General features: G+C 46.9%; 2 protein-coding genes across 2 annotated transcripts; one reads left to right on the plus strand and one right to left on the minus strand.

Annotated features, from left to right (window-relative positions):
• Window positions 1-565: 565 nt before the first annotated feature.
• On the plus strand, window positions 566-4072 carry MAD2L1BP (MAD2L1 binding protein). The gene is made up of 2 exons (XM_030945955.1): window positions 566-819; window positions 1445-4072. The coding sequence occupies exons 1-2, from the start codon at window positions 634-636 to the stop codon at window positions 1973-1975; spliced, it is 717 nt and encodes a 238-aa protein (XP_030801815.1). The 5' UTR covers window positions 566-633; the 3' UTR covers window positions 1976-4072.
• On the minus strand, window positions 2879-13185 carry LOC115902453 (epoxide hydrolase 1-like). The gene is given in 11 exon segments (XM_030945954.1): window positions 2879-4286; window positions 5245-5370; window positions 5706-5814; window positions 7605-7819; window positions 8141-8270; window positions 8632-8862; window positions 9664-9844; window positions 10641-10854; window positions 11708-11731; window positions 13038-13071; window positions 13074-13185. Coding segments are annotated over 11 exon segments (1563 nt in total). The 5' UTR covers window positions 13171-13185; the 3' UTR covers window positions 2879-4084.
• Window positions 13186-16093: the final 2908 nt, after the last annotated feature.

The following is a 16093-nucleotide window of genomic DNA, read 5'->3' on the forward strand; positions in this document are numbered from 1 at the left end:
TATATTCCCAGTCTCCAGTTCCACGGCCACTGCGCCTTCCCTTTCCCCGCCGCACGCCCTGGGGAGAGCGACGCTGGATCATTGTTCGTGTACAACCGACACCCTCCGTGGCGCTCCGCGCAGGTAGCTGCGGTTCCTGTAAAGCAGCCTCAGAGCGGCTCCTCACCATCCCGCCCTCCACTCGCCGTGTGCTGGAGGCGGCACCCAATGGGGCGGCAGGCACAATGTTTCCAAACACGGCACTCCCTGCACGCTCCCCGCCTCCGCCTCCCCGCGGCAGCGCGAAGGCGGCTCCTCCGCACGACCACGGAGCCGCCAGGGCTGCCAGGAGCGTGGCGGAGGACAGCGGAGCCGCTTCCTACGGCCCTCGCCGGATAGCCCTGCAGGAAGCAGCCCGAGCTCCCGGCACGGCCCCAGCCGGGCGGCACCGGGACGGGAGCGGGAGGGGGAGCGGAGGGGCGGGGCTACGCAGAGACTCCGCCTCCCACCACGCCCACCGCGCGGCGCGGCCCGTGCGCCGCTCCCGTGAGGCTGCGCGGCGGCGGCATTTAAACCGCGGCGGCCGTTGGGGGCGGTGTGTGTGCCACGGGCTCCTTGATCCCGGCGCTGGCGGGCCCAGATTGCGGTAGCGGGATGGGGCCTCGGGGAGACCGGCCGGTGCTGGGCAGCCCCGCCGTGGCCGTGGCGTTCCCGGGAGCTGTGTGCCGGGGCAGCGGCTACCGCTTCGCCTGTGAGCTCCTGAAGCACGTCCTGCACCAGCGGAACCAGCTCCCGCTGCCCTACGAGCAGCTGGCCTACTTCTGCCGGCGGGCGGCCCAGGTGAGGCGTGGCGGCCGCGGGGTCGGGCCCGGGCTCGGAGGTGGCCCCTGGGCCGGGGATTAGAGGGGCCGTGGCGTTTGAGGTTTGCTTGCGAGTCCCTGTTCTCGCTCGGGGACTCGCACGGCGACGTGTCGGCGCTTTTAAAGTAAAGCGCTTGTTGTGGGTGCATCCCGAAGTGTTACCTCATCTTTTCAAAACGAGCCAAAAGCAGCGGTAAGTTCAGGCTGCTGAAGGTGCCGGTAAATTGCTCTTAATTGATTGCTTCCTGCTTTCCGCTCAAAGCGTGTCACTGCTTTGTTACCTCTAAGCAAAAAAACCAACCAAACCAAAAAAATACTATTAAGTGATTTCAGAGAGATGGCTGATCTTTGAAAGATGGGCTTCTAATTCCTGTTGGAATTCATCAGTAGTGTGATTCAGATTGTAGCTATGGATTGTGCTTTTGTGTTCCTCTTGCATCTCCTGATGTGGTGAGAAGATGTGCGTCTTCCCCATATGGGTACCTGTAGCTCTCGAAATGAGTAGAAACTGCTTGTTCCTTGACTCTCTGGGATGGGCCATGCTTTCTGCAGAGTATAATACATGTTCATAACTAAATGTGTTAATGTGAATTTTTATTTTCGAGGGTGGAGATGGAATTGAGAAACCACGTTCCCTGGGCCTAGCAAGCAGAAAGTGCCAGCAGTTGCTGACAGAGCTGGAGGGATTGTTCCAGCACCTGGAAGTCATGTTTAGTCTGACGCTGGTTCCTCGGGTTCTTTTCCTACTTGGAGGCAATGTCATGAACCCCAAGGAGCTCTATGAGTTGAATTTAGAGGGGTTCTGTGAGGGCTCTGCTGAAGAGAGCCTCCAGACCGCGCCCTGTGTTCGCCAGCTCTTTCACCGCCTGTTTGTTGCTGATGTCTTCAGTGAACTTAAGGCTCTCCCTGTGACAGGCACTCTTGTCCTGGTCCAGGGCCACCGTGACTGTGGTGTTGAGTGGTTCCGGCCCAAGCTCAACTACCAAGTGCCGAGCCGAGGGAGGAAGCTGACTGTTAAGCTGTCCTGTGATGGAGACCTCCACGTCAGTGCCTCACCTCCACAGCACACAGCACCTGCTTGGGAGGACTATGTCTGGTTCCAAGCACCAGTGACCCTCAAAGGCTTTAGTGAATGAATGGTTTCAGTAGAAATTTAACCGGAATATTGATTACTTTTTTTTTCTTTAGGTGTTAATTTTAGCAAATGTAACCATGTATTTTTGAACCATGTCTGCCTGAATTTTTTTTTCTTCATGGTGTCTACTGCCTTTCCTGTATCTTGCTGTGCGCCTCTATTGTCCTTATTTCCTGAGCTGTTGTTGAAGGCAAATCCACTTTAAGGCACAGTTGCACACAGGTCCAGTGATTCTTTAGGGACCTGATCTGTGACCCGGGATGAATTAATGTGTTGGGAGTAAAGCTTCCCTGCTGGGTGCTTGCTGAACTGGATACATGCAATCTCCTCCGGAGTTTTAATATGGCCGTTTTCTGACTCTGCCTTTGCCGTGTCACCCATAGGCTGTCTTAGGTGAAGTTACTTCCCGCAAAATAACTCTCTGGGAGGGAATCCTGCAGTCCTTAAAAGGTTTCCCTCAGCAGGTAAAACAGCGGGCAAAACCAGAGTGGGACACAGAGGTAACATTGTTGCAGAAGTGGGATTTATTTCTAAAGAATGGGGCAGGATGAAGGCAGTTCCTCTGCAAAGGGCAGGAGCTGCCAGGGCAGCCGTGGAGATGGGCGGAGCCGCTTCCAGGGGCCCTCTGGCAACTCTACAAGCAACAGCCGCAGCTCCCGGCGCTGCCTCAGCTGCTGTGGTGTGCGCCCCGCTCGAGTACTCATCTATTTGGTAGAATTACACTTTCCCATAACTCACTTTCTGTTCCTTAACACTCCAAAGTAAGACTTTTCAGCAACTCAAAAATCTTGTAGCTAGTGCTGTCTTGGAGATGGAAAGAGACTGGTACCGTGGAGGCAGGGTAGCAATAAGCAATTTATTTTTTTTACTACTCTTTGCCTAGCAGCCCTGACAATTGGTTAGATATAACATTAAAAGTAAGCAGTTTCTTTGCTAACCCTCTTCAGAGAAAGTTAGAAGTGCTGCTGCAATAATGAAAGATTACTCTCACTTGAGGAAGAAACTTGGACTTAAATGTTTCTGAAATGCATAGAAATCAGGGGAATGTGATCAAGTTTAGCACTATCTTTACCTGCCAAATTCGTGTTCTTAGTCAGCCTGTATTACCTAGAATCAGAACTTGAGCCTGTTCTTCTGGGCTGGTGTGTGCTGCAGAACAGGACAGGGAGAGAAACCATGAGAGCAGTGTTAGGACTAGATATCTGCTGGAGTTGTCTTCAGTCAGCTGGGCGATTATCTGTGCTGTCATGAGCTTTCAGTAGCTTGAAATAACTCCATCCCACTTGAAGGGAAAGGTGAACCTACTGGTAGTGAGGGTACTTGCTGTTACTAGTCAAAAATGCACAATGGGGTGGTACAAGCCCTTTGTGAAGAGGGTGAAGGTTGAAGTAACCCTCTATGCTTGGTGCATATTTTAACTTTGGCCTTTTGGATGGAATGAGATGATAGAAATAGTAGGAACTTAATTTGGGATTTTTGAGCTTGGAGAACACTAGAGTGCCCTCTCTGCTGTAGTATCCATTAATATCTGTTTACAATGTGCAGTAGCTGCTTCTTAAGCTTGTTCTAAGGGAAAAACTTTGAGTGATGAAAGCTGCCTTATGTGCAGCTGCCCACTTGAATAAGGAATCTCAGGCCTCTTGAAGGAAAAATATAACTTGAATGTAGGAGTGTTTGTGCTCAGGAGATCAAAACCTTTTATGCTTCCACCAAAGCTGCTTGTAACACATGTTTAAGAATGCAGGTGCCCAAGTGTTTGAAGAAGCTTTTAAACAGAAGCCTTGGCCAGTTCCTTTCACCTCTCTTCCTCAGCTGAGTGCAATGTTACTGCAATAAACTGTTTACATATTCTGTTATACTTGAACTATGAATGCAGCAATGATAGGGTGCTGGGAACTAAGGAACACAAGATGCTTTTTGGATTGTTTTGTTTTGTTTTTTCTTATTAAAACATTACAAATTGATTGTAAAAATCAGAACTGTAATTATTATCAAAATAAAATGCTGGCTTCTATGTGATTATTTTGAGGGATTAAACAAATCCAGTCTAAGGTTTTGCCACTGGTAGAACCACTTGTTTCCATTCTATGCATATATTTCAACTGCAGGCTCACAGCTGTTCCACTTTTCGGACAAACTGCATGATGTCTTGTGCCAGGAGCTTTGGTTCCTCAAAGGCAGCAAAATGCCCTCCACGTGGCATGTAAGTGTAAGTGACAATGTTCTTGTAGACATCCTTTGCCCAGACACGTGGTACATGTACAATCTCCTGAGGAAAAGCTGCAATCCCTGTGGGAACACATACGCTAACCCTGGAAGACATAAGTTCATTGCATTGTTGAAACAAGTCCTGGGGGAAGTCTGTAAAAACCTCTGTCTCTGGGAACACATTCAGCTGGAGAAGTTTGCCCACTTTGTGCAGTGTACCCCCTGGTCTGCACTCCACTGAGGAGCTTTCTTTCTATTCAGGTATCATTGAGTTTTAGAAGATGATACTGGTAGAGGTGCAAAGTAGAGCCAACTTTGCACATGGGTTGATTTTGAAATGTTCCCCATCTTTGAGATTAACTTTTTTAAGTGTTGTGCTACATGACAAGATACCACACCTCTTTGAGAAATGAGCCAGCCCCTGTTTGCTTTAGAATATGATACCAAATGCATAACAAATGACTCTCTGGAGAGGAAAGGGGCTGGTTCAGTCCACCAAGAAAAAGACTCCCCCACTTGTTCAGATGATCAGTTACCTGTCTGCTGAGCAACATTTTGTGGTCAGCCTCTCTTAGCATCATCTTAATGAACCAGCTGTCACAAGGTGCTGGGTTTCAAGTACTGCTCTCCAAATTGCTACCCCAGGTTTGTGCTTAACTCTTGTAGTTCTTAGCTTACCCTCCAGCAAGCAGTAGCCTTCCTAATTCAGTTTATACTTCTCTCTTAGGTGTGCCCATGATCTTGTTTTGTTTTCACTGAACTGGGCTGGAAGTGACATTTGTTTGGTGAAGAAGTATATAGACTTGTATTTTGAACACAAGACTTTGCTTGGTGCTTTGATAAGTCTTTTGCATTGTCTTGGCTGCAAGCTACCTTGTGCGCATTATAGGTTCAAAAGAAAAGTGACCCTTAACTATATTTATCAAAAGCAAGTACGAATTTGGACTTTCATTTTTAAATTAAATGAATTAAAATGTGCTGTTGTAAGTGATCTCACTGTTGATACAGGCAAATGTTTCAACCTCATTTGCAAATCTGCCTTGCAACTTGCCACATAATTACCTGTCATGAACATTTAGAGTAGGGTCCTTGGAAAAGTTTTCCTTGTAGTATCTCATTGAAGACACAATGGAGGATGTCACCCAATAGATCATCACATTGGTCAAAAGCTCATCAAGAGAGTATTTGCTGTTGACAGAGAGATGAAGAAATTTAACTGGAAGCTGTTCCTCAGTGCTCTATGCTGGGCTCATGCCCTGAAGAACTGCTGTCCCTCTTAATCTCCACTTATTTTCTAGCAGCAGATTAGTTGGCACCTGTGTGTTCAGAGCAAAACTGCCTGGTGCTGAAGCAGTAGTGTGCAGGCAGTCTGCTGTAAGTTTAAACTTGTACTTGTCATGTCAGCCTTTCATCCTTAAATTTCAGCTTTGTCAGGCCAGTATTTTACCTGTATCCTCATATTAGTTCCCACCATTCTTTTAATGAAACTTCTCACAGAATAACATCATAACCTAACATCTTACCTTTCCAAGCCTCCATCATCTTTATGCAGAAATGATTTGTCTGTCCAGGTTGAGAATTTTTCCATAATATATGCAGCAAGCCCCACTGGGGAGTCATTCAGTCCACAACCTAAGTGAGAAGAAGAGCTGTTGCAGTTGCCTGGCATTGCAATACTTCAGTGCAAGTTAAACTGGACTTTCATGAAGAGTTCTGAGTTTTCTAGAGAATTCAGCAGAGTCTGTATTTATCTAGCCCTTATAATACTTTATTTGTGACAAATTCCCTGCAGAGTAATTCTGGCTGTATCCGAGGGCACTACAAATTCAGATAATTCCTATACAAAAGAAGCTGGGAGTTAAGGAAGTTCCATTGGCTTCTTGGTGATATGTGGCAGAAGGAGCAAATTCAGATGTAAAGAGATGGCAGTCTGAAAAGAAATTTCAGATAAAATATTTGGGAACATCATCCTGCTTAGGATGAGATGTATTCTGATTCTAAAATATATGTATGAAACAGGGCTAACAATACAATAGATTCAGAATATCACGAATATAAGGGATTCTGTGTTTTTACTTTTCATTTTTTTTAGAGTTTGCAAAATTGCCTTAATCTTTGATCCAGCTGATTTTTGAGAGCACTACCCTTGACTCTTGGAATCTCTCATATGGGAGCAGCCAAACTTGAACCCACTTAAACTGCTTTGAACTTTGTTGATATCAGGTTCTATTGGCTGGTTTTATCAACCAGTCACTTATAAACTGAAGCTTGGATAACTGTCAGTTTTACATCTAATTATTAACTTTTATTCATAGAGAAGTTAGGATCTTGTTAAAGGGTATAGATGTCAGAACAGATTTTTGTGATTCTCTCCTTTCCTTGGAACTTGTGGATTTATTCCTGTGCTTGGATTCTTGACTAGTTTTAATTCTTTTCTTAAGGCAGTTTAATTTCTTAAGAATGCTGGGGAAGGAGCCCCAACAAAATATTTTTGGAAATTATGTAAGTTCCATTAGTGGATGTACAGCTGTTTGATTCTGCCAGAGCTCTGATTCTTGAAGCATGATTTCCCTGTGATATTATCCCCTGTAAATCAATTCTCCTTGTTTAAACAATTCTGTCAGATTTCTGATCAGAGAGAGACTAGACATACTAATCTTCTTTTTTTTTTTGTGGATCCCTTCACTTTTTGGCCCTTAAAAACACCCAAGCAACCAGAAACACCACTGCCACAACGACTCCCTCCCACCTGGTATATTGTTTATCTCCTTTTATTTCTTTGGGTTTGCAATCACTTCAAGCAATAGTCTAGGCATTCACTGACATTCTAGTTTGAGCTTCTTCTTCTCCTTTGGTGCATTGCTAGGATGGGGGGCTGTTTGTTCTCTGGTCTCCAAATCTGACACCAGCCTGAGACAGCCCTGCTGTCTTTCCTGATGAGGGATTACTTCAATAAATACCCCAGAATCCTCTCTAGTGGGGACTGACGCAAAGAGTTCCTCTTAGCATTATGAAATAACCATATCTTTCTTCACAGTCCTTATCCACTGGCCCCAGGATGTTAGCATTCTGGGTTTTTGGGTATTTGAGCTTTGTCTACCTTTTTGCAACTTTCACATTGCACCTCTTTGCTTGTGATATTTTTCTTATTTTTAGCTCCATTTACATCTCAAAGCTTCAATTTCAGAACCCTGTGTTTTACTTTTGAGAGACTCTATGGAAATGGGCTCATTCTCAAGGAAAGTGGTGTGCTATTTAAAAGACCTTGAAAAGTTACACTTGAAATCTCTATCTTTTTTTGAGTGGTTTCTTTTAGTGGTTTCTCTGTTTTATACAGTTCTCATCCCCATAAACTCATTACCCCTATGAGTCACAAGTGATTAGTGTAGCATGTTCACAGGCATACAGAGAAGGTATGTTACCTGCAGTGTCTGGTTTGGTGGCTTGGATGTGTAAGTATCCAGACTCTCGTAGGACATCATAAACGTTTTTCTGCATGAAAGGGTAGAAACGTCGAGCATCTTCCCTGCTGAAGCCTACAAGCCATGGTACATAAGCCCCAAGCATTGTACGAATCATCTTTCCCAAGCCTTTTGTGGCGATGAAAACAAGATTCAGATGAAGCCCTTTCACAGATCTAAAAGTAAATTAAGGAATAGAGGGTTAAATCAAGCAATTTTCTGTCTCCAAGTTTTCTAGAAAACTAGTCTAACTGCAGCTGTAAGATAAACACTGGACTGAATCAAATACACAAAGCCCTTCAGGTCCATCATGATTAAAAAAAAATTTCAATGCAAAGCATATGAGAGCAATTGAATATACAGGATGGGGTTGTCCATGAAGGAAACGGAGCAGAAGAGAAGGAGAAGCGGGGCAAACAGAAGGTAGGACTGTGGAGCCAGAAGGTAGGGTAGGAACTGGAGGCAGCTTTTCTGCACTGATTTCCTTTGCTACTTACTGTGGCAGCATCTGGGCCATGTTAGTGGTAATGCGAGATCCCCAGTCCCCTCCCTGTAGGTAGTATTCCTTGAATCCCAATCTGTTCATCAGCTTATGAAATATCCGAGCAGTTGCTATGGAGTCAAACTCTGTAGGTAAAGGGAAACACAGGAGACCTGTTGGTCCTAGTGTTCCTCCCCTGGCCAAAGACTGTGACCTGACCGAGGCACGTGTTGTGGGACTGTGGGAAGGGACAGTGTGCAATGCTGCTCTGCCTCACTCCTTGGAAATAAAGTGAGCAAAAGATGAAAGAAATTCAGTGGAAAATGAAATCAGACTTGACTTTTCCAGTATTGCAAATCTCCAGAGCCAGCCCCAGAGCCTCAGCCACATGGGCCTTAGTGAAGAGCCAGGCATCTACACTACAAACTCCAGTGCCCAGGGCTGCCTGGGATAGTTGAGGTGTTACTCCAAAAACTGCAATTCCAACAGAACCTTTTCATTGCTTACCTTTCTTGTGAGAGGCCTCTGAGAAACCGTATCCTGGGATGGAGGGGCAGATGACCTCAAACACCACATCACCCTCATTCAGGCCGTGCTTGGCTGGCTCCGTGAGCAGAGGGATGATCTTGTAGAACTCATAGAAGGAGCCAGGCCAGCCATGGACCATCAGCAGAGGTCGAACAGCTTGACCGTGAGGAACATAGGATGGCTTCACATGGATAAAATGGATATCAATCCCTGCCACATATCCAAGAAAGAAAAATTAAAGCTCTGGGACCACAGTTTCTGCTTTGCATTCTGTAGAAGGAGGGAGGCAAAACTGTAATTAGCATCTGGAGAAGAAGTTCCACAATCAGCCCACTGCAAGTAGATGCCTGTCTGAAATGGAATGCCTGGCCTAGTATCAGTTGTCTCATCTTTTGCATACAGACAGAGATATTGACCCTAGCCGCAGATATTGGGGTCACTGGAAATTAGCATCCATCTCCTGAGAAACGGGTCTCATAGTATATAAGTAAGAACTGCACTTGAATGTATAGCACAATGGGGGTAAGATACATGCAAAAACATTACAGTAGTTAAAAGAGAAACATGGAAAAGGGCATGATAGAAGTCTAACACAGAGATCAATTATGTACAGTCTTTCTACCCTAATCTAGAGATCATTTATATAAAGTCTGGCTAAGCTCACCTGGCTAAACTACTGTGTGGTGGGGAGGGATATTCGAGCCTCAGTCTGGCTAAATTTCACAGTTTTTCAAAGGTGGCTTCAAGGCAATCACTGAAGAGCACCTCATCGTTAGTTAAGATGGGTTCAGAGCCAGATGAAGACCATCTTGAAGCAGACCTAATCTTATTCCCACTGTGTAATGGTCTTAATCCCTATAAGATTATTAATAATAGAGCCTCCACTTAATTTCACTTGTATCACGAAGCTGTTATGCGTAGCTTATCTCAAATATTGTCACTTTTTACATCTCCCCCTTCTTGCTGTGCATTTCCGAGTGAGACCTGTTCAAGGCACAGAGGCCCCCTCACCTTCAATGGTGGTGTGGAAGTGGGGGTATTTGTTCAGCACTTCCACTTGCTTGCGCCAGTCAAACTGATTCCTCCAGTAGTCCACCACCTTCCGCAGGTAGCTGGAGTTGAAGCCGTAGTGGAAGGCAGCTCCTTCCACATGCGGTGTGAAGCGGAACCGATCCAGGCGCTGGTGCAGATCCTGTGGAAGGGAGCCCTTCTTGCCAGACTGGCCAGCTGCTGCCATGTGCCCTATGACAGGGCAGGCACAGACAGGCTCCCCTGGCTTTTGTATTGCTCTCTGGGACACCACAAGCCCTCCTGCAGAAGTGCCATACTCTAATTGACCACCTGAATTGTTTGTATGTGGAATACAATTTTCTACAGGTTACAAGTTCCCCTTGGGCACCCAGGAGTGGTGGGTGCTGCTAACTCTTGGCTTACTGCTAACTCACTTCAGGGTTTTTGGTGCTAGGAGCTTGGCAGCACTGCTGGCTGGGAGAATAAGAATCTCACCTTGAGCTGCTGGCTGCTGCTTGGTCAGACAGAGACAGGCATGCAGGGATGGAGGAGCTATGATTCAGTCAAGACACCATCCCTCTTCAGCCTTACAGCCCTTTCCTCTGTGGAAGCCCCTCAGTCCTGCCCTAGTGGTGCCACTGCTGTCCCAATGCCCTCCTGCCCTGCTCTACCATCCACAGACTCACTGTCAAAGTCTGTTGCTCAAGGCATGGCCTTTCTGCAGGAGAAGCCCCAGCTTGCACAGAGGGGCTGCTGTCTCAGAAAGTCTTTAGGGGACATTGTAATGGACCAGAGCTCAAATCCCCTTCATAAAGAATGGTGAGCCAGAGTATCATCTAATGGAGCTGGGTAGCTGCCCTGGCACATGGAAGTGCTCTGCTGCCAGCCCCAAGGCATCACCTCAAGGCAGTAGGGTGGGTGATGGACTGCCTCCCCTTGCTGTTTTCTGCCCCTCCTTACCCCCCAGCCAGCTGTACCTCAATTTCTTTGTCAGATGTTTCAATCTTGAAGGGACGGATGCTTGTGTCTTCTTTCCCTTTGGGGGGCCTTTCGCCTGCGCCCCACCACCCATCGCCCATGTCAATTGTCTTGATCTTGCGTCCAGATCGGAGCCAGTAGAGCAGCATCCCTCCAACCCCCAGGGCGGCCACAGGGACCAGGACTGCATTCTTCTGAGAATAGTCAAAAGGCCTGGGGAGGTACAAAATTGCTTGTGTTCAACAACAGCAGTGTCAAAGGGACTTATGCTGAGGCTTGGTTGCACATCCCTAGAGGCTGAGCAGGGACAAAAGCCTCTGAATCCCAGGCAGTCAGCAGGGACTGGTTATTTCTGTTATTTTTGAAGATCACAGGTAAGATTTGGGGCATGGTTCTATCTACTAAGGCTTCTTAGGGGTCTCAAGTCCTTGCTGATCAGGACTTGCTGATCACAAGTCCACTTTGTCCCTTTCCTTGTGAACCAGGATGCCCAGGGGGACAAAGTTCAGTAGGATATGGGCCAAGCTTCTTTGAGGCAGGTGCTGCAGTGAATGAGACAGTAGCAGCTGGACTTGTCCAGGAATAAAAACTGCATGGGCAGAGTCGGCTGAGGAGCAGGAGGAGAAACAAATGTCTTCAGCTGCTGAAGAAAGCTGGGTGTGCTGGACATGCTCCTCTTGCCAGCGCTTCATGCACAACTACCCTACAGATTCAATCATCTCTTACGGCAATCCTGGCTCTCCGCCATAGCTCTCAAGTAAGGAGTGTCTGCTGGTGCCCCTGTTTCTGTTCTGAACAGCTCGAGGTGTGGGAGCCAAGCTGCCAGAGCTGGAGTTGACAGACATGCAGTCCTAAATGTAGTGTACCTTCCCACCCCTCTGACTTGTGTTTCAAGTTCCCCAGCTTCCCTTGCGGGGATTAGTAGAGGTGTCGGGGGCTGCAAGGGGGCTGTGAGTGAGGATTTTGTTGCTGTTGTCATCCAGAGTACAGAAGGGATGATGCTGTGCCCCAATCAGGGCAGTAACCAAAAGAGGAGACTGCAGCACAGAACAGCTATTCCACTCACCTGATCCGGGACATGATGGTCTCCCTACAAAAGGGGAAAAAACAGAAAGATCCTTACTGTCTGATGGTGTTGTCCTATTCCAACCCTTCTGGATGGTGCAAAGAATATCCCCTGCCAGCATCACTCATGTCCCAGAGATGTGATCACAAGCTCTTTAGCCACCTGGCAACATCTGCCATTATTTTTTGTACTCTTTGGACGGGATAGGCAGAGAGGGGCTCACAAAGCACTGCCTCTATACAAAGAGACAGTGTTTCTGGGCTGTGCTTTAGCTAGGTAATTTGTTGCCATAATATTCCCTCCTTCAGCACAACTTAGATGAAAGGCAGTAAACAGCTGCATAGGTGTCCTTGCAATGTTTCATCCTGTGAGCAGCTGTGTAACTTCGGCCAAGAAAATCGTTTACTTTGCTGTGTTGCAATCGGTGCACAGCCTCAGCAGGGCAATTCCGAGCTCCAGGGCTGTTCTGCTCCCAGCCATGTGGGGCTGATCATGCTGCAGGGCTGGCACCAGCGGAGGCTTGTGGACCCTTCACTGTCCAGAGTTTAAGGAGCTGCTGTACCTTTGACACTGCTAGCTTATATCAAGCCTTTAGGTCTCCCCTGTCTGCTAGGAAAAGAAAGTATCCTCCTCAGTTCTCTAAGCCTAGTAGCTTCTGGTACAAAAGCACAATCTAAAATCTAGTAACAATAGAAGCAAGCCTTGTTACTCTGCCTTGTGGAAGGCAGCTACATTAGAGAGTTCTTTGGTACAATAATTATAGTACTTTGAGAAAAAAACAAAACAAAACAAATGCCAAAAAGGAAAAGGACTTGATAATCCACGAAAAACCAACTTCACTGAGTGTTTGTTATCCCCTAGAATTGTTTCCCTCTGCTGTCTGAAGTGCAGAACCTGGAGCCTGTACTGGATATCTCAGTAACTTCCAAGGCAATTTGCTCACACTTGCTGAAGGAGCCTATGAGTGTGGTTTTTTTTTCCCTTAAATCACTTCCAGACATGGAAGAACAGGGCTCCTAAGAACAAACAGCTTATGCAACAGGGAGGAGTACCCCCCTGCACGTATATCCGGGAGGTCGGTGAGCAGAGGTGTGAGAGCAGCTACCAAGGCAGTAGCACAAACCCCGCTCTAACAAAGCCAGCTGCTAGCAGCAGCTCTCTGACACAAACAAGGCTCAGTGGATCAGCACCTTCTCCGCACTCGTGCTCAGGAGATCTCAGCTCCCGCTCCCGCTCTCCCACTCTCCCGTGAGCCTCCCGGGGCTTTCACGCACCCCCAAGCGCGGGGAGCCCGGTCTGGGTCCCTGCTCCCGTGCTGAGGAGATCTCACCATGCGTTTGGAAGGCTCTCCCGCCACATGTCTGCTGCTCCCTGCCTGGCCGCTGCTCCGACACACTCCCAGCTTCTCCTCTCCGGCTTTCTCTTCCGCAGTGACGTTTTCTCGGAGACAACGCAAACCACATCGTCCCTCAGTGCCACCTATGGCCCGAGTGTGCAGCTGCAAACCGAGCTCCATCCAGGCCGAGCCCTGCGTGCAGCAGAACAGCCCTGAGCCCCAGTGCCACTGGATGCCGAACGCACCGGAGCGGCCCTGCAGAGGCTCCCTGAGCTCCTCGGCTCGGGCTTCGGCAGCACCGCGTCCTCACAGCAAGGCCGGCTGGGTTATACCGCCCGTACAGAGCCCTGTGGCGGGATCTACAGCCAGCAGCCTGAGGGAAGGGATTCTTCACTCTCCTCAGCGCTCCTGAGACCACACCTGGACTGCCGCAGCCACTTCTGGCCTTGCTGGTAGAAGACGGACTGGAGAGGGCCCAGCCTTGGGGGGGCAGGGCTGGGCCATGTGGTGTATGAGGAAGGTGAAGAAGCATCTTCATCCTGGAGAGGAAAGAGTAAAGGGTGGGATCTTATTGCTGTCGACAGTTAACCAGTGAAAAGCTGAGGGAAAATTGACCCAGAGTCATCCCGGAGAAGCAGCAGGTGAAGGAGAAAAGGCAAGGACCCAAATTGTAACAAGAGAAGTTAAGGTTAGATATGAGGAGAAATTAGTCCTCCACCGAGGTATTCAGATACTGAGACATGGGTCCAGATAGGATGTGGGATTTTCACCCTTGGGGGCATTCCAAATTCGACAGGAACAAGTCACGGAGCAGTCTGACAGAGCTGAACCTGTTCTGAGCAGGTGTTGGCATGAGCTCACCTCCCCGTGTCCCTTGCAGCCTGTATATCACTTGGCTGCATTCCAGGTGCACCCATGATTTACAGCAGCCAAAACATAAAGGAAAAGTTCAGTTTTTAATTTTTTACAGAAATCAATGCTATGTTTTAGTTCAGGTGCTAAGATTTAATTTTCCTGGTGGTTGGTAAAATAGTCCTGGATAAAGGCTTCTCCTTCATAGGAATTTGACAGCTTGGGTGAATGAGAGTTCAAAGGCTAAGGAGTATGGGGTGGGGGAAAAGTGACCAGAAGAGCAGTATGGAAAAAAAATACATGCATGAAAGAGGATGGTGAATCACCGACATATTATGCAACATGCTCAGTATTTTGCCTTTTACATTTTCAACATATACTTCAGTAAGAACTATTCTCGTTGCTTCCACAAGTGGAAGGGCAGGGTCAGGGAGACTGTCACCAGGGTTTTATTTGCTTACAGTCAAGAAAGAATGATATTCATCCTTCTGTTACTTTGTTCTGCCTCTCAGAAACCTCTAGTTAAAGATTCTTTCCAATGTGCTGTCTTTGTTATTAAGCTTCCAAATAAAATACATTAGTGGAAGGCTTTATAAACAAAAGAGAGAATTACAAGAGTAGGAGGAAAAAAAATGAACTACAGCTTTCTAGCTTTTTTATGTTGACAGCTTATGTTCCCAGGCAAGTATATAGCAAAAGAAGCATTTACACTGCATAAAATCCACAATAACCCCATGCGTTTCCTAAATCAAAATGTTGTTAAATCAAACATTTGTGATGTGCCTAAGTAGTGACTCATATATATGCCCTCAGTTATTTACCAATGTTTATGAATGCAGTCCCCATGGCAAAAAGCATGTGAAACACTCCCAACACCTCCACAACTGGGAAGTCAACAATGGTTCAAAATGAAATGTTAGCTAAATTCTTCCACATGAACAGTGGAAGAACCTCTGATTATCCAGCCAGGTTCTAGAGCTGATGATTGCAACCTCTTGGTGCTAACTTGCTCCCATTTTGTTGTTTTGTGCTGCAACCCCTGAGTACTGTGCAGCCTGTCTGCCTCTCCTTGCAGCACAGTGCAGCGACTCTGAGACTGCATGAACCCGGGTGTCCTTTCTGCTGAAACTTGTGTGACTTCCCTGGCTTCAGGACATGAGTTTGGATTTGAACAACCACGTTGCCATCAGGATGTGTCATGGATGGCATTGGATGCAAATATTCCAGATGTGAAGGGGCACCATTACTGTCTTCTGCCATGAACTGTGGTCACTTTACCATTATTACTCACAGTGCCTCTCACTCTGAAGTGCCATGTGAAGCTTGACTGGCTACTGACCAGTTTGGGGTGGTCAAAGCTTCTACACAGAGTAGCACTTTAGATGTGCATAGGCACTCTCCAAGCCATTATTATTCAAACTGCCTGTAGGAATTTTTTAGCATGTGGTTGATTTCTCATTATTGATTTTATAATTATTATGTGCCCTTGGGCATTCACACTCAGCCCTGCCCTTTTGCTAAGGAATTGGCATACCAAACCACAGAGCTGAAGGTGATAATACCACACCCTGCAACAGAATTGATTAAGTTACAAGGACAGAGACTTGTTGAAAATTTTACTGGGGAAATGAAATAAAGCTTTCTGAAGAGAAAGCACATGGTAAAAGACTCTAGTCTTTAAACATACTGTTTCATACTGTTGCATGAAAAGTTTAAGCTTGTTAGAGGGGGGAGGACTGATCCCTCTCCCTGCTCCAACATGTGATAAAAGTGCTGGGAATGTGTGGGAAGTGGTGGGCTTCCTAACAGTGCCCAAGAAGGAGCTGATACCCTGTTGGCCTTCTCCCAAATTATTGTTATTTGTTCCAAAATGTAGAGATCAGGCCCCAGACAAAAAAAACCTCTCGGAACCACTCCCAGCTTACAAGCTCAAGTATCAAAAATAGTTGTGTAAATTATCTAATATTAGATAATGTTAAACTTTACAAAAGGAAAGTGTTGCCTCCAAGAACACACTGGAAATCATGGATGATCTGCTTGACTCCCTGTGTGCTGAAAGATTGCTGCATGCATTTCCCCCCCAGAACCTGACTGTCCTGCAGTTTTTGGACTCAAGAGCTGCTGGAGGGAATGAACTTCATAAAGGGATATTAACTAGATGTATGAATAGCAGCTGTCTCCCTACAGGAGAGTTTCAG

The sequence above is a fragment of the Camarhynchus parvulus genome, chromosome 3, assembly GCF_901933205.1.
Source record: "Camarhynchus parvulus chromosome 3, STF_HiC, whole genome shotgun sequence".
NCBI classification, from domain to species: Eukaryota; Metazoa; Chordata; class Aves; order Passeriformes; family Thraupidae; genus Camarhynchus; species Camarhynchus parvulus.

Coding starts and splice junctions, on each gene's coding strand:
- MAD2L1BP (XM_030945955.1), top strand. CDS start 634: ATGGGGCCTCGGGGAGACCGGCCGGTGCTGGGCAGCCCCGCCGTGGCC. Junction 820..1,444: donor TCTGCCGGCGGGCGGCCCAG/GTGAGGCGTGGC, acceptor TTTATTTTCGAG/GGTGGAGATGGAATTGAGAA.